Below are 24,515 nucleotides of genomic sequence, written 5' to 3'. Positions count from 1 at the left end.
CGAGAGGGAAAGCGGCCTGGGATTTGGCTGTGGAGATGCAGACAACACGCGTGGAGGTCAAGCAGGCAGGGTGTGACGATGAGTGGACGTGGGGGTGAGCACACAAGCGATGCCTGCCTGGAATACTGGATGCGTGGGGTGCCAAGCACTGCAATGGGGTCCCTGGAGGAGGAGCAGGTTTGCAGGGGGTAGTGAGGAGGGAGGGAAGAGGAGGAGAGGGAAGGCTGACACTGGCAATGGAAAGGGCAGGGACTCTGGAGCAGACATCAGCAAACGCGGGTCCCAGCTCTGGCGCTTACCTGCCCTGTGGTATCTGATGAGTGATTCCACATAAGCCTGTTTCCTCATCTTAGTGGAGAGAGGAGGGTCATTCTGCCGGCTGCTCCCGAGGACTGGCGAGCAGGCCCATCATGCCCTCAGCGCAGAGCCTGCCTGGGGCAGTCCTGACTGCCGGTCTTCCTCAAGTGAACACCTGGTATTTATCCCTTACTTGAAAATGTTCAATGGCTTGTTATTTAGCAAAGTTAATCAAATTTTCTACCATCAATAATCATGTAATGATGGTGCCTTTTTTCTGAATAGAAATATGCCAGGCACTTAACTAGGTGCTGGGGATACCCCGAAGAGACTTGGTGCCAGGCTTCAGTCATTCACAGCCCCCAAGGAGATGGCTGCCAATAATAGAACGCAGTGAGGGACTCAATGGAGGTGGCCCAGGGTGTTAAGAACAGAAGCACTGCACCTGCCAGGGATACCTGCATCCCTCTGACAATCACTTCAATCCCCTCAGCTGCACGATCTGGCTCCATCCGGCCCAATTTCCCAGCCACGTCTCTCTACTCCAGTCTTAATGCTCTTCTCACAAAGTTGGTCTGTTACAAGCTTCCAAGCCTTTGTACATGTTCCATTGGAAAACCTTTCCCTTCCTTTAAAAACTAACTGCTACTTGGCTTGGCACGGTGGCTCATGCCTGTAACCCAGCACTTTGGGAGACCGAGGTGGGTGGATCACCTGAGGTCAGGAGTTCAAGACCAGCCTGGCCAACATGGTGAAACCCCATCTCTACTAAAAATACAAAAATTACCTGGGCATGGTGGCGGGCACCTGTAACTCCAGCTACTCAGGAAGGTGAGGCAGAAGAACTGCTTGAACCCGGCAGACAGAGGCTGCAGTGAGCTGAGATTGTACCACTGCACTCCAGGCTCACGACAGAGTGAGACTCCATCTCAAAAACAAACAAAAAAACTACTACTCATTCTACGAAACATTCTGAATGCCACCTCCTCCAGGAAGCCTTCCCTGGGTCAGGTGCTGCCTTGGTGTAGTTGTTGCTGACTTATGCCATTTCTCTTCGCACCTTGTGCTGGGTCTCCTTCATCTGTATCCCTAGAAGTTCCACAATTTGACAACCTGGTAGGACTTGTCTGCTCACCAGTGGAGCAGCTGCACAGCTCAGTGGGAGATGCAGCTGTGTGTCCACGGGCCAGGTGGACACACTGTGTTTTTTGTGTCCGTTATCCACACTGCAGTAATTACAGACCTCACTAACCGATTTCCATACAGTCAGTCTCTACTGCCACAGGGCCATCCCTCTCCGCCAAGGTAGTGGGAGAGGGGCAGTCCCAGTGCCCCCACAGTGCAACCCACAGAGTCTTAAAGGGAAAGAGAGGCAAAAGGTATGCTCCCTGGCCTAGGGTGCTCCTCACACGCACTGGTGGCTCCGGCCTGGCTGGCTCTTGGTGGCCTGGTCTTCAGGGTTTATAATCACTCCTTTCTGAAAGTGGGTAGCCATGCCAGGAGCCTACTCTGGCACAAATACTTAGGATACCCTCCCCGTCTCCTCAGGAGCAGGGAATCTCCGGAACCCATCCTAGCTACTGATTTGGCCCAGACTCTCTGGTTCCAGAAACAGCTGAGACAGAGGCCTGGTTTGTAAGAAATCTGATTATTCAAATTTATTACCATCAAGAATTATGCAATGATGCTGTAGTTTTTCTTAACAAATAGAAAACAGACTGTGTACAACAGTGAACTCTACAGCACTAGCATCCACAAGGTAAAAATGAATGTTTCATCATCCAACATTACCAACCCTGGAATGTTGATTTTGACTTAGCCTAGCTAGGTTTGGGGACGTCGGCACCACGTCCCTCAGCTAAAACAGCTATGCACCCTTCCCCGCCCCCACTTACCTATCTAGATAGCGCTGCCCAGAGGAAGAGGCCCTCTCCCTGCCCCTCAGCAAGCTGGGATAATAAGGACTGATTGGAGGACCATTGATAGAAGTCCAGTAGTCTTGCCACATTGGTTTATGAGGGCATCTTGGAGTGGAAAAGAGCAATACTCGGGGGCTTTGAAAACAGCTGCAAACCAGGGAGGAAAATCATCTGGCCCCTGCTCTTGAGGACAGACATGTGCTACCAGGCCCACTGGCCTGGACCTGAAAGGCCAGCCACGCCCCTGCTTGGCCCTGAGGTGCATGGGGTGTGGCACACACCCTGACCTGTGCTATTCACCTTGGCCACACAGCCGGACCCCACAGCCTACAAACACCACGCCATACTGCAATGCTGGGGACCAACGCCAGGCTCTGCGGGCCCAGGTCAGCCAGCAGCTCCCTTGGGAACCCCAGGCACATGGAGTTGCTTCCCCTCTTGAGGGTTTGAAGCAGAAGCCAAGGGCTGATTCTCTTTTCATTTTTTCTTGGGTTTTTTGTTTTTTTTTGTTTTTTATTTTTGTGGTTTTTTGTTTTTGTTTTAACCTTTGCAAACACGATGGTGATGAGGAATGCCTTGCCAGGCTCTCCCAGACACGTCTGTGGTTCTGGGCTGTGAATGTTAAACACACACTGGGACAGACGACCAGGGATGAGTGTTCCCTATCTTCTCCCCGCCCACCACTGTCGATGTGGCCTAAAAAAAGGCTTTTAAGGGAAAACAAAACTTAAAAAAAAAATTGAGTTTCCCTGCATTTAGCTGAAACAGGATCTCGTCTGAAGGGCTGGAGGAGCAGCCGGATCAGCGCTGCCTCCCAGCCCACGGCCGAGCCTCCGCTCAGGCTGGCGGCCCCAGCTCTGCATGGGGAAGGCAATGTTCTGTCCTTTAGCAGAAGTCATACAAAATAAGGATCCAAAGTGAACTCAAAATAAACAAAATAAACCCCAACCCCTACAGTGGCCCACTTTGCAGATATGGATTCGCAAAAGGAAAAATCAGAGGGAAGAGGCTAGAATCCCTCAGTCTACCCCACTTAATGTATTAAAAAGGAGGCTTTGCCCCAACCCCACCCCATGAGAAGAAGCATGAGAAACGCAGCAGTGCAACAGAGAGCTTGAAGCAGGCTCCAGGTGGGCCTGGTGGACAGAAGGGCCACAGTGCCTGCCTGCCAGGCCACCCACTTGCCCAGGGATGTTCTAGGCTCTCTGACTGGTGTGGCAGCATTCCTGAAACGCTGTGATCCCCGTGGGCTGCGCTCTGCCAGTGACAGCATCTGTGTAGGAGGGCTGGACGATGGTCGGTATGGCTCAGAGGAGCTGGGTCCCCTCCGGAGCCCCACAGCGGGGGTGGCGGAGGAGAGGGGAGCGGTAGTTACGTTGCATAGTGGTCAAAGCTGCCGAGGTACTCCAGGGCCGCACGGTAGCACAGCTGGTACTGGTCCTGCCAGGACAGGGGCTTGGTCAGTGTGGGTTGCGCGAGTGGGCACCCCCACCACACAGCTGACACTCAACACTGCAGCCATGGGCCATGGAGTCAGCCTCTGCTGGCCAAGAACAGGCGCTGGACCCTGGCAGCTACGTCAGGCAGTGTGCGGGGGAGCCTGAAAGAGCCTCTGAAAGCTCCTCTCTCTCCTGTCACTCTCCCAGGCCCCCACATCTACCTGCCTTCCATCTGCCATCCCAATCATGTTTCTCTGCTCCTGACTGGGCACCCCGTAAGGACTGCTATGTGCAACCCTGCCCAGAGCCAGGCACACCACTGGGGCTAGCAGAGAGCTGCTGAATGAAAGAACACATCTTACTCATCCCTGAGCCCCCAGGCAGCACAGGCAATGTTGCAGCATTTTTGTTTTTTGTTTTCAGCAACAGGGTCTTGCTCTGTCACCCAGGCTGGAGTGCCGTAGCATAATCACAGCTCACTGCAGCCTCGAACTTCTGACCTCAAGTGATCCTCCCAACTCAACCTCCCAAGTAGGTAGGACCATAAGCACACACCACCATGCCTATTGCAGGCCATGTAAAAGGTTGGCAGCATGAATGATCGCACATGCCTGTGTGCACAAACTGCAGCTGAAGCCTAGGGTTCCCAGCAGGGCTGCTGCCAAGGCCCTGGCCCTGCAGGCTGGTCTGCTTTACCTCTGTCTGCACCATGGCAGGACGCTGTGTACGCAGGGTCTTCACGGTCTGAAACATGTCGACCACGCCCTCGTAGCGCATGCGCTCCAGGACAATGCTCAGAGTGATGAACACCCCGGTGCGGCCCACACCAGCACTGCTCAGAAACACAGGTGGGTCAGAAGTCCTGCTTGCCTCACGCAGCGGGTCTGCCAGGCCTTCAGGCCCACCTGCCCCAGCCCTCCATGGGGCCAGTCCCACCTGCAGTGCACCGTGATAGGCCCATCCTGTCCAAACTGCTCCTTGGTCTTGTGCACCTGCCCGATGAAGTCAATGAAGCCCTCGCCTGTCTTGGGCACGCCCTGCTCTGGCCAGTCTGTGAACTGGAACTGCCGGATTGTCCTTGACTGCCCATCCTGGGAAAGGTGGGTGCGGGACATGATTAGGATTTGTGCCTTAGGCTGCCACCCCTCTGGACCAGACCGGGGTAGTACCATGACACAGGCATGCATCTGTGTCACTGCACCCAAGGTCACTGGGGGAGATGTGCTCACACCCTAATACCCACCCCCTGCCTCAGATTCCTGAAGCTTGAGCTACGGCAGCCACCCGCCCCACATGTGGATAGGCAGCGTTACGGACATTCAGCGCACTCACTCACCCGGGCATCCGTGACCTTGAACTCACGCAGGATATACTGGGGCATGTTGTACTCAGCCATCGGGTCAACAACAAAGTACTGGTAGCGAGCAGAGCGCTCTGCTGGCCAGTACTGGTGGCATTTTTCCTGTGGACAGAGGGCCGGGCCCCCATGATCAGGTGAGAAGGAATGGAGGGGTGCCAGGCTTCACAGGATTCTGGGACAGATGCCTCAGGTGGATAATAACGGGGGCCTGAGGCTATGCTGACGCAGCAGCTGGGGTGTGAAAGGAGACAGTAACATAGGCGGCAGCTCCCCCAGGGGTGGCTGGTGTTCTCCCAGGTATGACAGGGGCCCTGGGGGAAAGGGTGGGCTCACCCTTCCCATCTCCCGAAGCTTGGTCAGCATGACGATGATGGTGGAATTGTGCTCCCATAGCATGCGCCAGAAGTCCTCGGTGCTCTCTGCCAGAGGCCCCTGTGTAGCTATGTAGGCCTTCTGCTGTCTGGGGTGGACATAAGACTGGACATGCTGGAGGTGCTGCTACCCCCAGAGTCTCCCCTTAGGCTGCCTAGCCCCTTGGGGCCCTGCTCTGATCATCCCTCCTCCAGGAAGTCCTCACTGCTCTACCCAGCCCTCTCTGGTCTTCTAGGCTGCCCACCCCCACCAGCCAGGCACAGGCCTAGGCCTCTGTAGGGCATGGTGGGGCAGTGACAAGCACGCTGACCTATAACCATCCAGGAAGCTGGCATTGATGTAGTCAGAGCCCTCCACGCCCCGGATGGGCTGCAGACACACACGTGTCAATTCATAGGGCATGATGTTCACCAGCCGGTTCTTGAACTTGTTGCAGGGCAGGTTGGCGCTGATGAAGCGGGACGTGTGGGCCTTGGAGCTGGCCAGCAACTATTGAGAGAGAGGGGTTGGTCAGGCCAGGCTTAGTGTGGGGGTGCGGGTCATCCGCATGTCCCAGTCTAGGCCCTGGGGCCAAGCAGGCCCCCGCCGAGCCCCACCTTGAACTCAAGCTCCATGGCGGTCACACTCTCCCCTGGAGGCACTTGGCCCAGCTTCTGGATGTGGGCATAGAGGTTTCGGGCAGGCACCTCTGTGTGGCCGCACGTGGCAGCCTCCAGCAGTGCCTCGTGGATGAACACATACTGGTCCTCCGTCTGCACCATGTAGTTCCTCTGTGATCGCATGCAGGTCACGTGGCCATAGATGTCTACCGTCTTCTCGTGCTTCATCCGCTCCAGCATGGCATCAATCACGATGAAGCAGCCGGTGCGGCCCACGCCCGCACTGCAGGACACAGGCTCAGTTTGAGGCACAGGTGCCCCCACCTCCCACCCCACCCCTCTGGGTGGCACTGTACCCTCTCACCTGCAGTGCACCACCATGGGCCCTGCGTCTAGGGGGTTGCAGGCCTTGACCCGTCGCAGGAAGGCCAGGATGGGAGTTGGGTACTCAGGAACTCCATGGTCTGGCCAGGCCATGAACTGGAACTGACGCAGCTCACGCTTCTCACTGGAGCCACTCTGGGGGACAAAGTGGGGACATACTGGCAACTAGGAGCCTGCCTGCCAGACTCAGGGCAGAATGACCTGTTGCTGAGGCCAGACCCGCCACTCCCTGATGGGACTCAGAAGTCACAGAGAGTAGCCTGAAGGAGCTCCTAGCACTGTTCCTGTAACATGGATCATCACACCACACTAACACACCTGAGCCTCTAACCCTCCAACACCCAGGTTCCGGTTTTCCCCCAACCCAGCACACCACATCCACGCCAGGCTACTGTCCTTATGGTGTCTGGGTAAGAGAGAAGCACTGGGGAAGGGCCATACCTTGTGGAGTGCGAAGGTGCGCACAGTATATGTGGCCAGCTCCACTGTGTCCAACAGGGTCACCTGAATAAGGCCATAGGTTTCGGTGCCACGGGCGGGCCAGTACTGATCACATTTTACCTGCAGGGGGATGAGCAGGGCAGGCTGAAGGAAGCCCACAGGCTCAGACGGGCAGAAGCAGGGTGGAGGCTGGTCTGCTCCCTGGCTGTAGCCTTTCTGGCTACAAAGGCCCCCCAGCCCTGAGCTCTCAGACCCATTGCCCCCTGTCCTCCACAAGTCACATCAGGTCCTCAAGCTATGTCACCACCCTGCCCTAGCTAGTGGAATAAGGGCCATAATTGAAAATTATTTATTCAAGGCCAGATCGCACCAGGCACATTTTCTGCCAAATTTATCCATAACGTTTATGTGCCATTTTCAAGCTCTGTAAATTTTACGTTCCAGTCAATGCTTTGCAGTCCAAAAACAGATAACAGCAGCTCTTTCCACTAATTAACTTAGGAGATGTGTTAATGCTCCAGGAACACTCCAGCATCTGGGGAACATGTGAACACCCCGGGAGCATGCCAGCAACTGGGGAACACATTAACATTCTCAGAAAATGACAGCATTTGGTGAAACATATTAGCATCCTAAGGAACCCACGAGCATCTGGGGAACACGCTTTATCCCAGAAACACCCCAGTATCTACGGAGCATAATATCCCCAGAAACATAATAGCATCTGGGGATCCCTTGAGCGACTTCCTCCACAGAAGAACGCGGCACTGAAGAAGGTGCCCTGTATCACCTTGTGGCCGGGCATTTCCCGCCCGCCTCCTGGCAGGGCCCTGCAGCCTCACCCGGGACTTCTCCTCCAGCCGTGTCATCATGACCACAGTGGCTGTGCGCTGTTCCCACACCATTCTCCAGAAATCGCCCATGGTCTCCGGCAGGGGGCCCTGTGTGGCGATGTAGGCATTCTGCTTGCGGTAGCCATCGATGTAGTTGGCATTGATGTAGTCACTCCCGGGGACACCTGCGGATAAGAAAGAAGGTGGGAAGGCATTACTGCAGGGTCCCCAGCACAGCCCACCATGCCGCAGTGCACCCCTGAGACTCGTGGACATCCTCTGTAGAATGACATGTTGCCCTAGCTAGCAAGGGAGGAGAGCAAGGGGACGGGAGGGGCACCCCCTTGACTCACCATCGATGGAGGTAAGGATGACTCGAGAGTGGTCGTAGGCGATGACATTCGCATAGCGGTTCTTGGGCTTGTTCACCTCCAGGTTTGAATTCTCCCACGTGAACTGCTGTCCAGGGTCGATGGACTGCAGAGAGTGGAGAAAACAGGTGGGGCAGGGTAAGAGCCGAGGTTGATCTGCTTCTCCTGCAGGGGACCCAGCCTTCCCGGTGATGCTCACATCCTGCCTTCACTCCACAGGCCACAGCCAGGCCCTCTACCTCGTGGTGCCAGCCATGGAGCTCACAGGTTGCCACATGACCTATCATCAGAAAAGTGGTGGGCTGGGGACTCCTCTGACCATGGTACCAAATCCCCTTGTCTGGTAGAGTGGTCTGAGCTGGGTTAGGGGCAGGGGCAGGGGCAGGGTCTCTTGAAGCCCTGCACTCATCTAATGAAATGAGCTAGGACAGGTGGTGGCCCCGTCTCAGGCAGTCCCGACACTGCTGAGGGCTCTGAACACCCAGAGTCCCTCCCGAAGCCCTACATTCACTAATGAAATGAGCCAGGACAGATGGAAGGGATGGTGGCCCCTCTCAGGTAGTGCAGGATCTCTCCCTGCTCCGCTTTCTTCCTTTCTGGCTGCTCCTTCTGTTCCCTCTCTCCCCTCTGCCCTTCTGATGGGCAGGAGGACAGAGCTCCTCCAGGGTTCCTTCCAGGCCCTCTTCTCTCTCTACAACCTTTCCTGGGTGACCTCATTTGCTCACCTGATTCTTACACCATATGCTAGAGCTGCCCATAATCCCAGCAGCAGTGCAGAGCTCTCCCCACAGTACCCAGCAGCCTCTTTGACTCTTCTACCAGGAGGTCCTTCAACCTCAGTCCTTACAAAGCTGAGTTCATCAGCTTCCCCTCCAAACCTGGTGCTGCTGCTGGGACTCCACCTTAGCGAAAGGCACCCTCACCCCTCGGTGCCAGGCCAGAACCTACAAGTCAACCTCAAAATTCCTCTGCGCCCCCCCGCCAGTCACCAGGTTCTGGTGCTCCCCCACCCCCTCAGCTCTCTCCAACCTGCTGCCACTGCCCTGGGCCAGGCCACCCCAACTGAGGCTCAGCCTCTTCCTGCCTCTTTCCTCTTGCCCCACTCTGACCCACTCAGCCCCACAGCCAGAATAATCCTTCCAAAATGCAGATGTGAATATCAATTTCCTGTTTAAAGGCCTTCTGTGGCTCTTCATCACCTCAGAGAGCAATAATGATAATAGCGAAGCGTTAGTGAGGACCCGCGGTGTGCCTGGCACTGCTGTGAGCACTTTGCATGTATTCCCTCCTCAAATTCTCTTACGAGATAGGTTCCATTATTATCTTCACATTTTCCAGATGGATACGATCTGAAGTTTTCAGCATAGCACGCAATGTCCTCCATATGTTGTCCCCAGCCTCATTACTCTCCACAGGACTGCGTCACTGCTTCGGTGAACCCTGGAGCACACCCGACCCCTGGGGCTGCTCTGGTGCTGTCAGCCCACCTTTTGCACGCCTGTCGGTCCTATTCAACACGGGGCCGTGCTGTCAGAGTCACATATTCAATGCTGATTATCTGTCTGCACGTGCCGTGCTCCCCATGACTGGGTTCCCTGAGGGCATGTGTCTCCATATCCCCAGCACGGGGACTGGCACATGGAAAATGTGTGATCAATGACTGACTGAACGGAAGACAACAGAGCAGGCCGGGCGTAGTGGCTCATGCCTGTAATCCCAGCACTTTGGGAGGCCGAGGCGGGCGGATCACAAGGTCAGGAGATCCAGACCATCCTGGCTAACATGGTGAAACTCCGTCTCTACTAAAAATACAAAGAATTAGCCGGGCATGGTGGTGGGCGCCTGTAGTCCCAGCTACTTGGGAGGCTGAGGCAGGAGAATGGTGTGAACTCGGGAGGCTGAGATTGCGTCACTGCACTCCAGCCTGGGCGACAGAGCGAGACTCCGTCTCAAAAAGAAATAAAAAAAAGACAACAGAGCTATGGGGTCCTGGCTAAGGGAGAGCCCACAGCAGCCTTGGGGAGCCTGAGAAGGCTTCCTGGAGGAGGAGGGTCTTGTAAGGAAAGCTCTCATCAGAGGAGGGAAGCAGAGAGAAGCTGGAAGGGGACTACTGTGAGCAGAGGCCCCACAAGTCCAGATGGGGAAGCAGGGCTGCGCTGGAAGGAAGGGCAGGTGTGGGACATGGTATAGATGAGTGTGGGTGGAGGCCATGGGAGGCAGGGAGCCCACCTTACAGGCTCCGAGACCCAAAGCCCAGCCTTGTGTGGAGCAGGGCCCTGGGGGGTGCCCAAAGGCAGAGGCTTACTGTGCCGCAGACATATTCATCCATTTGCCTGCCAAGCCCAGCTTCCTCTTCAGAAACCTGGCCCACAGCCCTTGGAGGTGCAATCTTTGAACCACAGCTGAGGGTGGACATCAGAAGGGGCGCAAACTCACAGGTGAGGCTGAGCCAACCCCCCAACTGCCTGTCCACCAACCATCCACTGAGGTCAGTGCCAGGTGCTGAGGAAACAGCCATAGACAAGGCAGAAAGACAAGCACAGGCTGCTTCTTCGAGGAGGTGGAAGAGGGGGAGGTCTCTCTCTCTCTCTCTCTCTTTTTTTTTTGGGTTAGGGGTCTCTTTTTATTTTATATTTTTTTGAGAGGGAGTCTCACACTGTCACCCAGGCTGGAGTGCAGTGGCATGATCTTGGCTCAATGCAACCTCCGCCTCCTGGGTTCAAACGACTCTCCTGTCTCAGCCTCCCGAGTAGCCAGGACTAAGCCATGCACCACCACACTTGGCTAATTTTTGTATTTATAGTAGAGACAGGGTTTTGCCATGGTGGCCAGGCTGGTCTCAAACTCCCGACCTCAGGTGATCCACCCGCCTCGGTCTCCCAAAGAGGCGTGAGCCACTGCACCTGGCCAGGAGTCTCTTCTTTAAATCACCTCCTTCTCTAGCAAATCCCCTTCCTAGATGGGCAGCCTGGGGATGCTCAGAGTCACCCCGACACCATCTGTGGGTGGGAAATCCTCAGACTCTTGAAGGCTGAGTCCCCAGCAGGCTCCCAGGAGTTAAGTCCAGAGTAAGGTGAACGTGTGGAGGTCTCTGAGCAGGATTTGTGCAGCCTGAGCAGCCAGTCTTGAGGCCCTGACTCCCGCTCTGTGAGCTGTGGCACCCTGAGAACACACGTGAGCACATGGATGTGCAGAGCACAGGGCAGCAGTCAAGCCTGGGTTTGAATCCTGGTGTCACTACTCATCAGCCGTTTGACTCGGGCAAGTCACTTCCCCTCTCTGAGCCCCTGCTTCCTCATCTGCAAGATGGGATAATAATAGTCCCCATTTCAGAAGACTTCAGGGGGACCGAAAGAGACAATGCATGCCAAGTGCCCAGCCTGGTGCTGGTCTGCAGGAGGCTCTTGATAGATGCCAGCTACTGTGGCTGTTGTCACTGATCTATGTCTGTATGCCTGTGGCCTTGTGTCTGCCTGTGAGCACTTCGGCATGTGTCTGAGTGTCCAGACCCTGGCGTCACTCAAAGCCTTTTGAAGCCATCTCCTAAGGGTGACCCCAAGAAGGTGGTGGGCCAGGCTATGGCCAGACCCAGCATCTGAGGCACCCGGTTCCCCGCTGACCCTTGCCACTGCCTACCCTCCTCCTCTGTGCTCCTGGAAAACCTGGACCCCACCTCCCTCACCTACCACAGCTGGGACCTAGGACAGGACAGGAGCTGGTTTGGGGTAGGCCTGGGCCAGGCACATGGTAGGGGCAGGAACGCCTCACCTCATACTCCTGGGAGAACTTGAGGCCATCGTTGGCTTTGAGTCGTTCAATGTTGTCCGCCAGGTCGGTGATGGGGATGGGTGGATGGTCTCGCATACCTGAGGGAGGTAGGGCACACACAGGCAGTGTCAGTGAGAGGCTTGAGCAGGGTGGCAGAGAAAGCTCCAACGCATGTATGTGCACATGTGAACAAGTGTGACCATGGAGCACTCGGCACTGGTGGCATGGAGACAGCAGCACATGCGGCGACAGGGATGGCGGAGGGTGGGAGAGGACAGAAGGCAGTGTTGTGCCATGAGCGTGTGGAGCCTGTCTTGGTGGCAGGGTGCTGAGTGGGGGCACTAGGCCCTGCCTGGCAGCTCTCTTAAGAGGGAGGAGAGGCTTTCTTCCTCCCAGGAGGGGTGAGATGCCCAGGTCGGTGGCAGCAGACGTGACGGGAGCTGGGCTCCATTGCACCTACTGGCGGCAGTCGCCATGGGAGACTCACGGCCATCGTCATCCCGGGCACCAAGTGTGCAGATGGAGTGGTCACGAAGTACAGACACAATGGCAGAGGAACACAGAGGAACTCAGAGAGAGAAGCACAGATCAGGAGGGAGGTGGGAGACAGAGGCACGCAGAAGGAAGGGTGTCAGGCTGGGACTGGAGGCCAGAGAGGCAGGAAGAGACGGGGCTAGTGGGAGAGAAAACAGGCCTAGAGGAAGCAAGGTGGGCAGAGGGGAAGGAAAAAGGTCAGGGGGCAGCGGGATTGGGGGAGAAGAGAGGGAAGGGGAGAGAATTCAAGGAAGGACGGAGGTGATGGGATAAACAAAAGTAAGGAGTAGAAACAAGACACAGAAGCCAAAGTATCCCACAAACATGGGAACTTTGAAAACTAACTTGAGGTATTCGGGCAACTGGGGACACTGGAACCTGCAGAGAAAAAAACAAAAAAAACATCGGGGCAAGAAAAGAGAGCCCGTTAACTTTTTCTGCTTACAGCACTGTCACACGCAATGGAGGTGCTGAACGGGCTTGTGAGGGGCTGGCAGAGAAGAGGACAGGGCGGAGAGGGGCTGGGGCTGCGGACAAGTTCCATCAAGACTCCTTCTGTCTCCCAGTTAATACAGATGGGGTGTCCCACCCCCAGAGGCGAGCACTTCTAAACCCTGGCGGCCTTGGCAGTCTCGGGGGGCTCTATGACTAAATACTTAAGTCCAAACCAACCCTGCCCTTTTTGGTACCAAAATTTGGCCTTGGCGATTTTCAGATGATCTCCATGTTGGAAAAAAGAGCCCTCCTTCTCAGATCCCACACCCTCTCCGCTCCCACTTGCCCTGTCCACTGCCTCCTTCCCAGGTATCTTCCCAGCGTCTTTGAAAGGGGTTTCTCCACTTCCCATCCCCCGCCTGCCATGCTGCTCACTGAAACACTTCTGCTCACAGGATGAGGACGTGGCCACCACCCTCTCTTCAAGGCCCCACCTGCCAAAGCCAACGGTCCTCCCACTGGGTGTTCCCACTACCCTATCTCACTAAGTCCTCTCGTCCCTTGCACAACTTCCCCCACCCTGGCATCAGGGACACTGTGCTCCTGCTCTCCTCTCTCTGTGTCTGCTCCTTCTCAATCTCTCTAGCTGCTCTCCATCCATGTTTCCTTAACGCTGCACCACCTTCCCTGCCCTGGGCTCCTTTTTTGGTCCAGGTCTCCTTCTGGCCCTCACCCTGGGAGAGCCCATTTATTCTTAGGCTTTGACTACCACATGCTCCTTGGCCCCTCCCACAGGGCTTCAGCCCTCATGTCAGCTCAGAAGTCCTCAGACCCACAGACCCGCTGGCCCCAGGACACCCCTAAGCCCTGCTGACTCAGCCAGCGACTGCAGAGCCACCCTCACCTCTCCCCACGCGGACTCTGCTGCTCAGACTCTGCTGCTCTCCCCTCCTTCACGTCTCCCAAGTCTGTCCCCTCTGTTCCCACTGCCACCTTTCACTTTGTTGGTGGCCTTTTAAATGGTCTCCCTGCCTCAGTTTCTCCTCTCTAATCCAGTCACCTCAAGGAGCCAGAGTGACATTTCTAAAGCATGGTTCTGACCATCTGGCTCCCTTGCTGAAAACCTTTAATACCTCCCTGGCATCCTCAAGAGGAAGTCTAAGCCCCTTAGCCTGACATTCAAGGTCCTTTTGACTGGACCTCTGCCTAGCCCTCCAGTCTTCTCTTGGCTCAGCATTCCCCCAGCCGCTAACTCTCATGCTGCAGAAACCCTCAGGTGCTCGTAATTTGATGCACATGCAATCCGCCCAAGCTTCTGCACGTGCTTCCACTGGGGAGCTCTCTCCCACCCTTCTTTTCTAGACCAATGCCCACATGGCTCAGCATCCCATCCCCGAAGAGGCTTCTCTGCACTCCAGGTCCCAGCATCCTGGTGCTTGATGCTTCACAGATCTAATCATGCTAGCTTGCAACAGCCTGCTAGGTCTGCCTGGTACACTCTCCAGACGTGCTCACAAAACTCAGTCACCATGTTATGAGGAAGCCCAGGCCACTTGAAGAGGCCTCATATGGGTGTCCCAGCTGAGAGCCACAGCAAGGCTCAGAGCTGGCTCATCAACCATCCGTCACACGGATGAAAGAGGCTTTAGAATCCAGGGGTTGGCAAACTTGTATCCGTAACAGGCCAGAGCGTAAATAGTTTAGGCTTTGTGGACATCTGGTATCTGTTGCATCTATTTAATTGTGCCTTTATAATGCAAAAGCAACCATAGATAGGTACTATATAAATAAATGGGTGTCGCTGTTACAGTAAAATTTTGTTTGTTTGTTTTTTTGCTATTTTTGAGACTGGGTTTTGCTCTCGTCGCCCAGGCTGGAGTGCGATGGAGAGATCTTGGCTCACGCAACTTCCACCTCCTGGGTTCAAGCGATTCTCCTGCCTCAGCCTCCCGAGTAGCTGGGACGACAGGCGCCACCACGCCCGGCTAATTTTTGTATTTTTAGTAGAGATGGGGTTTCACTAGCTGGTCTCGAACTCCTGATGTCAGGTGATCCACCCGGCTCAGCCTCCCCAAGTGCTGGGATTATAGGCATGAGCCACCGCGCCCGGCCAGTAAAAATTTATTTACAAAAACAAGTGGTGGGCTGTACGTGGCCATGGGCCATAGTCTGCCAACCCCTGCTTTAAATGACTCTAGCTCCCAGCCTTCAAGTCTTCCGACTGAGGGCCCAGACTTTCTGGAATAAGGACAAGCTGTTCCTGCTGTGCCCGTCTGAATTCCTGCCTCACAAAAACCGTGACAGATAATACATAATTATTGTTGTTTTAAGCCACTAAGTTTTGGGGTAATTTGATATGCAGTAATAACCAGCTCATACATACACAAACCCTGTGTGTATGCATTAGTTCACTCGTTCCTTCATTTGTCTGCGTGTTCATTTCACAGGCATTCAACAAGAACCCATCGTGTGCTGAATACAAGGGATGGGGGATGGCAAGACACAGTTCCTGGCACCACAGAGCTCAGAGACTGTCACTGAGGGAATCCCACCTCACTGTGAGAGGCGTCCAAAGGAAGAAGGAGGGAAGTTCCTGGAGCCAAGGAGAGACACCTAACCCTGTGGGGGTGTGGGAAGGAGGAGAGGTATGAGCTGCATCTGCTGGGTGTCGGGAGGAGCGACATTTCAGGTAGAAGGAAGAGCTGCACAGCCCCGTGAGAGTGGCTAGGAGAAGGGGCAGGTATGTGGTATGGTAAACCTGGGGTCGGCCTCCAGGAAGGCTCAGGTGCATGCACTTCATCTCCCCACGAGTGTCTGGTGAGGTATCTCCCACTGCTAACACGTCCATCTTTCCTGTGGAGGGGCCAGAGTGCCGGCCAGACACTGGCCACCCTGCGGCAGAGATGTGGGCTCTGGGAGGTCCTTAGCCCATATTCAGAGGCCTTGACTGAAGACAAGGCAGGGGCTAAGTGGCTTTTGCACCTGAGAGGGTCCTGGCCTGGGGCACCTGTCCAGCTGCAGGATATGGGGGCTTCTCAGTCATTCCAACCAAAATGGATGAGCGCAGGGAGAAGGGCAGAAAGGAAGAAAAGGAGCAGGAACAAGTGCATGTGGCCCAAGAACTTCAGTGGAGACCCTGAGACCTGCAGAACAGAGCCACAGGCCTGCTAGGTCTGGGCTGGGGGCACACAGGCCATGGGAGTGCCCTACCTGGGGTCTGGTAGTTGAGCCTCCGCATCTCCACAGGGTCAGAGGAGTGGGCCAGCAAAGAGTCCTTCAGTCCAATCGATTGCTCATCCTTAGAGGATGGGGAGTGGGTCCTTTTCCTAGAGACAGAAGGGAGGCTGGTGAGAACCTGAGGTCCAGGCTAAGACAGTGACACATGGCATGGCTGGCTGCCAAGGAGCCCCCCGCCACCATGTCCACGGCTCTGTCCTCCTACTGCCCCACCTCTTCCCAGGATCTCTGAGTGCGCAGGAGCCAGGGCCAGAGCAGCCTTGACATGAGAGAACACAGGGCAGGGAAGGGGTAGGGACAGCACGAGTGTGGCACGAGCAGAGGGGCAGTGCAGCAGGGAGGAAGGGGTCGCAGGGGAGGGCAGCTCCTTTGGATAGAAGGTAGGTCACTGCAGGACAGTGGCTGCTATCCCCAAGGCCACCCAGCTGAGTAGCAGGAACCACCAGGAATAAACATGCAAATGACACATAAAATACACAAACAGCACATGGGACAGGGCCCCAGCTTTCTGGCCCTCAGAGTATCAGGGTAAATGCCCAGGGCAGCAGGGGAGGGATGGGGAAGGCGTCACCCTAGCTGGGCAGAGTCCTCTCTCACTGGCCTCAGTTTTCCCGTCTGTAAGGACAGGTCAGAGACAGACCATAGGGTTCAGCTGCCAACAAATAGCCAGGGGCTACCTGTGGTCTGCAGACACGTGTGCTTGGGGAAGAAGAATTTGAGTGAGTGTGCTCGGGTGTGTACCAGGACACGCCTCTCCGCACAGTGAGTGCTCTTTGCACATATGCGAGACTGTCTCTTGCAGCACTTTGGCAACTTCTCAGAGAACCGGGAGCTGGGTGACAGTTCTGGAGAGCTCTGTGTGCTCAGGGAAAGCAGTGAAGTCTGTATTATGCATGTGCCCCAAAGAAGGAGCAACCTCTGCAGAGTTGAACCGGCAAGAGAGAGACAGAACCTGCCTTCTCACACCAATGAGGACTCAGTCCTGAACCGGGGAGACTGCTGAGCTGACTGGACAGTTTGCTGCTTAAAGCCATAGGCCAGGGGACTTCCGGTCAAAGCGTCATCCCTCCCTGCTGGCCCAAGATGTGCACAAGGATTAGAAGTAGAGGGCGAGGTGTGTGAAGAGAGAAGGAACAACTCCTACCTTTCTTGTTTACTAGGTCCCGAAAGACAAGCAAGGACAGAAGAAAGGAACGGTCACAGTTTCCACCAAGCACTCAGCCCTCTAATGACATGGGGACCCTGCAGGCCCCTTATATGGCACCCACGTGACATTCACAGGGAGGGGGTCCACCTCTCTGGACAGACCCAAAATGCAGGTGGAAGTGGGAAGGATTAGTGCGTTTGTGGGACACTCCTCAGGGACCCGCCCACAGGTCCATCCGCCCTGGGAGGAAGGAGTGGACTCTTTAGGACAGAGCAGTGGATCCAGGGTAGGGGCACAGAATATAGGCACTCCTGCATGGTGCAGAGATGTGCTCAGACACACAGACTAGCGTATCTTCATGTGCCAGGTGCTCACTGACATGCCTGTGGGCTCAGCCCAGTGCTGGGGGCTGAAGGCTTGGCACACAGGACCAGCTGCATTTGCAGTGGAGCATCACAGGGGACAGATGTGGGGCTGTGCAAGGAAGGGGTTGGGGCCAGGCAAAGTCTTGTAGGCAGCAGAGCATGGGCTTGAGTCCTGAATGATGAGGTTGCTGTTGCCAGGTGGGCAGGGGGAGGGAGATCCGCAGAGGGCACACCCTGTGTGGGCCTGAGCACTGAATGAGTTCAGTGTCACAGTGTCAGGAGTGTGGTGGGGTCAGATTAGCCAGGTGTTTGGCTGTCAGGCTAAAGAGGCTGGGCTTTATGTGGGGAGCCACCAAAAGGTTTCAAACCGAGAGTGACAAAGTTAAATCTCTGGAAATCCCTTTCAGGCTGGAAGGTGCACGGATAGGAAGGGAGACTCCTAGGGCAGGTAGTTGCCGCTTCTGATAGAACTGAGTGGGAAAGATACACTGAGGCTGAGGCCGCTGCAGATGGCACGGGCACAGCAGGCCATCAGTCACGTCTGTTAATGAGCATCCATGATTGACCTCTCTCGGCCTAAGCAGGAGAGCAGGGCTGGGGAATCATCCAGGAATGCTGGCAGAAGGAAAGGACTCGAGGTAGGAGCTCAGGAGACGGCAGTGTCTTAAAACTGAAGAGGAGACGGACGCACTCTTATCCACAGAAACACAGACAGACAGACACGCCAGGGATGCACATGGGACAACCTTCTGAGGCTTTAGCTCGTCACGCCCAGGCTGCCACAGAGGCTCCCTCACCTGACAGATGCAGGCCTGCAGATGCAGGTAGGCACACACACTGCTCCTGCCCTTCCTGCCTTCCTGCTGAGCCTGAGGCCCAGGGTCCAGGATGCAAGGCTGCACATTCTCCACAGGCACAACGCCCAGAGAGGGCCTGAAAGGCGAGGGGCAGGTGGCCATTCCCGGAGCTCTGAGGGCAGTGCTTACCTTTTGAACAGGAGGATGGCGATGACAATGAGGATAATGAGGATGACTGCCAGCACGGGACCCGTCACCCACAGCATCTCCGGCTCCTCCTGCTGCTGGGCTGGTGTCACCTGGACCACGATCTCATCCGAGTAGGGGCTGGATGCATAGCGCTTCTGTGGCCCGGTGGAGAACAGTAGGCTGTGAGCTCAGTGTGAGACCCCCCAACCCTCTGCCTATCAATCCTGGAGAAAGGGCTCTGGGTCTGGGTTACACTGGGCCTGGTCTCCCAGACCCTACAAGGTGGACCTGGCAGGACTGGGTCCCTGGAGCCACATTAGGTCTGGCCTCTGGGTCCCAGGGCCGCGTCCCAGGATCCCTGGGACAGGTCTTGGGTCTTTAGTGCTGCCCCAGGCCAGGGATCTTGTAGCCCCCAGACTGATAAAGACCTGGGGTCTTGTGGTGTTTGAGACTGGCCTAGTCTCAGGCCAGGCCAGGGGGATCAGGGTGCTGAGAGCCAAGCCAGCTCAGGCAGACCTGGTCCATGGGTTCCTTCAAGGAGGCAAGCACAAAGCATTGGTAGCTCAGGTCTGGAGACAGGGGCCGGTTGTAGAAGCCCCGGTAGTTCTTCTTGTCCCCCAAGGTGAAGGTCTTGGGGAGCACATCCAGTTGAGCAGCCACATATGGCTTCAGACGCTCTGCCTGCCGCCGCCGCCGCCGCTGCTCCTCTCCGCCCTGCTCGATGGCTTCCAGAAGCTGGCAGAGCAGAGCACAGGGGTCACGCGGGGCCTTGGAGCATGCCGGCCGGCCTGGGATGTCAGCTCCCTGGGCTGAGATCAATGCTTACCTACCGTGTAGGGGTCCACACCTGCCCAACCCACTGCCCCTACAGAGTAATGGATACCACGAAGCCACTCCTCCCCACCAGCCCATGAGAAGCAGCCCTGTGGGTAAGCTGCCCCACCCTAACCAGGCTGTTTCCACACTGGCTGAGAAAGGACTAAAGGGTCTCAAAATTTCAGGGACTCCTGGCTCTGGGGCTCACTGAGCCCTCCATGGCTTCTAGATCGGCGAGGCTCTGCAGTGTCTACAGGGCTTGCCATTCTCTAGACCTGCAGAGGCATCTCCACGACGTCCCACCCCAGGGATTCTTCATAAGCCCTCTGGGAGTTCTGTGAATATTCCCAGACAGTTTCCTCAAAGTCCCTCTCTCCAGAGAGGGGCAGGCTGCCAGCCAGGAGAGCGATTTCAATTTGGGAAGTGAATCTGAGAGTCACTGGGACAGTGCTCAGGGCAGGAAGGCCACAGTCGACCACTGCAATGGGGCTGTCAGTGTCCCCATCCCCTCCCCAGGTACCTCGTCCAGCTCCAGTTCCTCGGGTGTGCTCCACCTTGGCGCCAGCATGCTCCCGCCCACACGGTCAATGGGTACCACCACGATGTAGAACCACCTGGGTGGGCAGGGCAGGAATCACGACTGTCACTGCCGGTCACCTCCAGCCCTGCCCTGCCTCCCCCAACACCTCGTGTGCATACCTGACAAGCGAGGGGTCCTGCACATGGGGCATGGAGAGGGCAAAACGGCCATCCTCTATGTAGGCAGAGGCGGGCAGCGGCTTGTGTGGCAGGAGGTCGGGGGCCGTGCGGATGGACACCAGGTGCTGCAGCCCCCCTGCGCTGCTGCCACGGTTCATCAGCACAAACGAGTACTCCGTGTTGGGCTGCAGGTCAGCGATCAGCTTTCGCATTGAGTGCCCGTCCACCTCCACACTCTGCCCATTGTACAGAATCTGTGGGGGATGGGAGGGGCAATGCCTTTGGGTGAGGTTCCCCACCACGGGCTGCAAGGCACAGTGCACAGATACACAACCACAGTCCTGCTCCATAGCCAGATGCACATGGGTTAGGACTGGAAAGACAGCACCCAGCAGGCCTGTGTGTGTGCCAGGCTCAGCTGGCTGTGGCCCTTACTCACCTTAAAGGGCACAGCTGACTTATAGGAGTCGGGGACCTCCCAGCTGAGCAGCACAGATGTCTTCATTGCAGCCGCCACCCGGAAGTTCTTGGCAAACACTGCAGAGACATAGGGAGAGAGTCAGCTCCACTGGGTATGAGGTGGGGTGAATGCGCTGGAAGGGTGGAAGGTGAATGGCCAGGATGAGATACTGGTTGGGGAATGGGGGGTTGAAGGATGGCTGCAGAGTACCAAGCGCCCCACTCCCAGCCAGCTTCAAACGGCACAGTTGAACTCCCAGCCCAAGCTCTTCCACAGCGAGCACCAAACAGGGTGGGGGATGCCACGGCAACCAGGGTCAGGATCTCCAGAAACACGAGTGTAAAAACTTGAGCCGATGGACACCAGGCCAGAGTGATCAGAGGTCAGTGGGTTTCGGTCATGAGAACCACGTGGCCACACACCAGAGCGTGGTGGAGCATGTTCACTAGAGGTCGGAGGGTCATGGCCCCAAGAGATTAGTGTCACACAACAAAGGTCAGGAGGTTGCACACCCAAGAACAGTGACACAGTCAAAAGAGATCAGTGGGTCAAGGTCATGAGAGATCAGAAGGTCACACAGCAGAGGTCAGTAGGTCAAAGACAGCAGAGATCAGGCACCAACAATGTGGTGCCCATTCACTAGAGGTTAGTGGTCACGGTCATGAGAGATTGGAGGTCACACACCAGAGGCTGGTGGATCACAGTCGCCAGAGGTCAGTGGCTCAAGGAGAGCAGAGACCCCCAGATGCAGCCATGCTTGGGAAGGGCTGCCATGTCCACAGCACACACCTTGCTCCACCGGCATGGTCCGGGACTGGATGCTGGGGCTGAGTGGGCCAGAGCCTTTGCTGGTCCATGCGCGGACCTTGATGTCATAAGTGGTGTCTGGCTTGAGGCCAGAAAGGGTAAAGTGGGTGTCTGTCGTGACGTTCTGCAGCTCCTGCTGGCTGTTGATGTCTCGGAACACCACGGTGTAGCTGATGATGCGCCCATTCCTCTCTGCCAGCACTGGCGGGTCCCAGGCCAGTTCTGTGGTAGATGTGGTCAGTCCTGTCACACGCAGGTTTTGGGGAAAGCCGCTGGGTAGGTCCTCGGGGGTCCTGATCTCCTTCTGGAACTCCTCACCCAGGCCAGCCCGGTTCCTGGCAGCAAGCCGGAAGATGTAGGTGGTCCCCTTGTGCAGGCCGGTGACTGTGAAATGCTGGTCATCCTTGCCGAAATCGATAGTGTTGGGCCGCGCCTCGTCAGCCCGGCAGTACTGCAGCCGGTAGCCCAGCAGCTCGCCAGGCAGCTCCTTGGGTGGGTGCCACTGGAGCAGCGCAGTGTTCATGGCCGTGGTGCTGACCATCACAGTGGGCCGGCCTGGGACTGAAGGACCACAGGGTGGGCTCTGGCGCTGCCCTCCCGCTGCCCCACCCTCAGGTCTGTCCTGACCCCTCACTCACCTGCGCCCGTTGTAGTAACAATTTTGGGCTTGCTGCGGGCACCATCCCCCTTGGTGGTATAGGCAGCGACAGTAATGGAGTAGGTGGTCTCTGGGGTCAGGCCGCTGATAGTGGTTTCCTGAGGGAGGAGGAGGGGTCCGTTCCCATCACAAGAATGCAGGGAGAGGCCAGACCTTGTCAGGGACCTCAGGACCCTAGCCTGAGGGAAGCCCCTGGGCACACAAGGCCACGGGTTGTGGAAGCTGGGGCTGTACAATGGTGGCCTCTGCTGGAGGGGAAGCAGGTAGGTAGGATGCAGGCCTGGGAGGATCCCGCCCATCCCAGAAGCCGCCCGCCTGGGGCAGACAGCTCATCATTGCTTTCAGACAAGAACAAAGGGCCAGACTGTTTCCCTCACTCCATTGTGCTGTGAACGTAGACTGAGGATGTAAACAGGGCATAGCCTCGCACACACCCAGCACCTTGCATGGCTCCTGACACCCACACGCACACAGCCTACAGCTCCTGTGTAAGCAGGCGTAAGGTCGCGTGTGGACACCAGTGCATGCATGCACACACAGAGCAAGGTGGTGGGGGGAGGTTAGGGTGCCATCCAATAGGACCCAGTCAGGACTCTGCTGCCTCCATATAGGCCACTAACTCTGAGAATGTCTATACCCTGCAATACCTCTTGAGAAAGGCCGGGGAGGGGCCAGGAGAATAAGAAAACCTCCACACCTGGGGAACTGGTTTCCACGTCTGTTCCCAGTGATGCCTGAGATAGCAGCCAGGGCAATGTCCTCCCACCTTGGCAGACCCTGCCCATATACCCATCTGCAGCAAAGGCATCATCTCTGGACATGCGGAGAAACACCATGGGAGGTCAAGCCACACCACACAGAGAGAAGAGTGGGAAGCAGGGCAGGGACCAACGTGCAGTGGGAACACAGCCGTCACCAACCCTGGTATCCCTCCAGCTCTGGCCTTGAGTGGGGCCCCTGCAGCTGCCACCACCCCCTCATGGGCCCCGTCTGCCCCAGCTGGAGGGTCTCCCAGGGCTGGGGCTCCAGAATGCACCAATGCCAGAACCCGACTCTCCAGACCGCCCTCCCAGCCTGGGCCCTAAAGCAGGTGATTTTTCACTCAGGGATCAATAAGGCCTAACGATCAGGATCGGATTTAACTCCATCCCTGTCTGGCCGGAGCAGGGGCCGGGCCCTGGTCGATCATGAACACTGGCCTCAAATTGCTGCTCGACAGGCAAGAAGTAAGGATTAGAGGAAATGCCAATCGCTGCTCAGCTCAGTGCTCGTGTCTGAACGTCAGTTTTCTCCGGATGTGGCTGGAGCCCCGTGGATCTTGGCAGCGCAGGCTGGCAGGAAAGGAGGGAGAGGGGGAGTGTCCCACGAGCCCAGCTTGACCCATGTCTTGTCCGCGTTCGCACACCTGTTACTTACATAGTCCTCGGACTCCTCTGGCCGCCACTGACCGCGGGAGAGGGAGAGAAAGGGAGACAGGATGGTGAAGGACTCTGACCTGGAGGGGCCCTTGGTCTGGAAGGGACCTGGCCCAGGGAGGACAGAGGGAGGGCTTTTGGGCCTCGAAGTACCCATGGGGGTAGCACCCCAGGACAACTCCCAGTTCAAAGATTTGAATACCTGCCTCACTGAGCACCAACTGTGTGCGCCAGGGCTGGGCTGAGGAGGGTAGAGAGACTACGAGGGCAGGCAGCCTACAGGGAGAGGACCTGCTGACAGAGGGGCCTAAGAACACAAAGCAGCTACAGATGTTTTGACAATTTTGGGCTTGCTGGGAGGCAGAGGCTGCCAGACAAGGAGGGTGGGTTCAACAGCTCAGGCTGAGGGGAAGGAAGACACTGAGGGGCGAATGGGGTGCCCGTATGCCCTGGTTTGCCTTGGACAGTCCTGGCCTGTGCTTGTTGCCATGGAATGACTATTCAGTGTCTCGTTCCACCCCTCAAGGCATCCCAGATGTAATCATACATTATACAATCACCCCAGGCATGAGAAGCATCCCACAACAGTAACAGCTGGGGGTGAACAGGGCACGTGGCTAGGGTGAGCCCAAGGGCAAGCCAGTCAGCAAGACTATGAAGGCTGCAAGTGACAAGCTCAGAGCCTGGGCTGTAGCCCACAGGCACGGGAAACCACCTATACCTGTTCCTTCCTCAGGGTGTCTGAGAATCAAGGTAGGAAGGAATGTTTCAAGGCTGGCAGTGTTGTGGGCCTTTGGTGCACGTAGATATTCTAGATGGACAGGTGGAGGGACTGTGAGGTCTCCATTCCGAGGCCCCATGAAACATCACAGGGAGATGGTCCAGGACGTCTCCAAGCCGGAGGGTTGGGTCCTCCAGCCCAAGCACCCCCACAGTGCCGGTCTGGCCTCTGTCCACTGGCCTCCATGCTAGGTGGCCTAAGTTCCTCCTGTCCTGGGACACTCTGTTGGAAAAACCTTGCAAGAAGCATGGAACAGAATATGAGACGAGGCTCTGGACAGGTCCTTAGTGCATGGCCACTTTATAGGGTGTGGCTGGGCCCACCTCAATTCCAATCTCCTTGCCTGGGGGCAGACCTGGGCTGTCCCAACGCTAGAGGCAGAGCAAGAAAGA

The 24,515-nt window shown here is 56.4% G+C and overlaps 1 protein-coding gene across 2 annotated transcripts in view; it reads right to left on the bottom strand.

Moving 5' to 3' along the window:
- Positions 1-1,929: 1,929 nt before the first annotated feature.
- Positions 1,930-24,515, bottom strand: part of PTPRF (protein tyrosine phosphatase, receptor type F) — a 93,921-nt gene continuing 71,335 nt past the window's right edge. Inside the window, exons 16-37 of one of the 2 annotated variants that reach the window (XM_025377924.1) lie at positions 23,344-23,370; positions 21,908-22,025; positions 21,252-21,830; positions 20,442-20,539; positions 20,003-20,256; positions 19,824-19,917; positions 19,004-19,222; positions 18,488-18,642; positions 15,963-16,078; positions 12,663-12,695; positions 11,784-11,881; positions 7,998-8,121; positions 7,654-7,829; positions 6,812-6,931; positions 6,351-6,505; positions 5,984-6,269; positions 5,698-5,876; positions 5,349-5,475; positions 4,992-5,117; positions 4,592-4,746; positions 4,352-4,487; positions 1,930-3,656 (exon numbers count right to left, since the gene is read on the bottom strand). In XM_025377924.1, the coding sequence (XP_025233709.1) occupies positions 3,588-3,656; positions 4,352-4,487; positions 4,592-4,746; positions 4,992-5,117; positions 5,349-5,475; positions 5,698-5,876; positions 5,984-6,269; positions 6,351-6,505; positions 6,812-6,931; positions 7,654-7,829; positions 7,998-8,121; positions 11,784-11,881; positions 12,663-12,695; positions 15,963-16,078; positions 18,488-18,642; positions 19,004-19,222; positions 19,824-19,917; positions 20,003-20,256; positions 20,442-20,539; positions 21,252-21,830; positions 21,908-22,025; positions 23,344-23,370 (3,444 nt within the window). In that variant the 3' untranslated portion in view covers positions 1,930-3,587. The remainder of the gene's footprint in view (positions 3,657-4,351; positions 4,488-4,591; positions 4,747-4,991; positions 5,118-5,348; positions 5,476-5,697; positions 5,877-5,983; positions 6,270-6,350; positions 6,506-6,811; positions 6,932-7,653; positions 7,830-7,997; positions 8,122-11,783; positions 11,882-12,662; positions 12,696-15,962; positions 16,079-18,487; positions 18,643-19,003; positions 19,223-19,823; positions 19,918-20,002; positions 20,257-20,441; positions 20,540-21,251; positions 21,831-21,907; positions 22,026-23,343; positions 23,371-24,515) is intronic. The other variant, XM_025377933.1, reaches the window with a different exon arrangement.

This window comes from Theropithecus gelada, chromosome 1 (genome assembly GCF_003255815.1).
Source record: "Theropithecus gelada isolate Dixy chromosome 1, Tgel_1.0, whole genome shotgun sequence".
NCBI classification, from domain to species: Eukaryota; Metazoa; Chordata; class Mammalia; order Primates; family Cercopithecidae; genus Theropithecus; species Theropithecus gelada.
The sequence above is the reverse complement of the archived record's forward strand: the minus strand, read 5'-3'. Positions and strand labels throughout refer to the sequence as shown.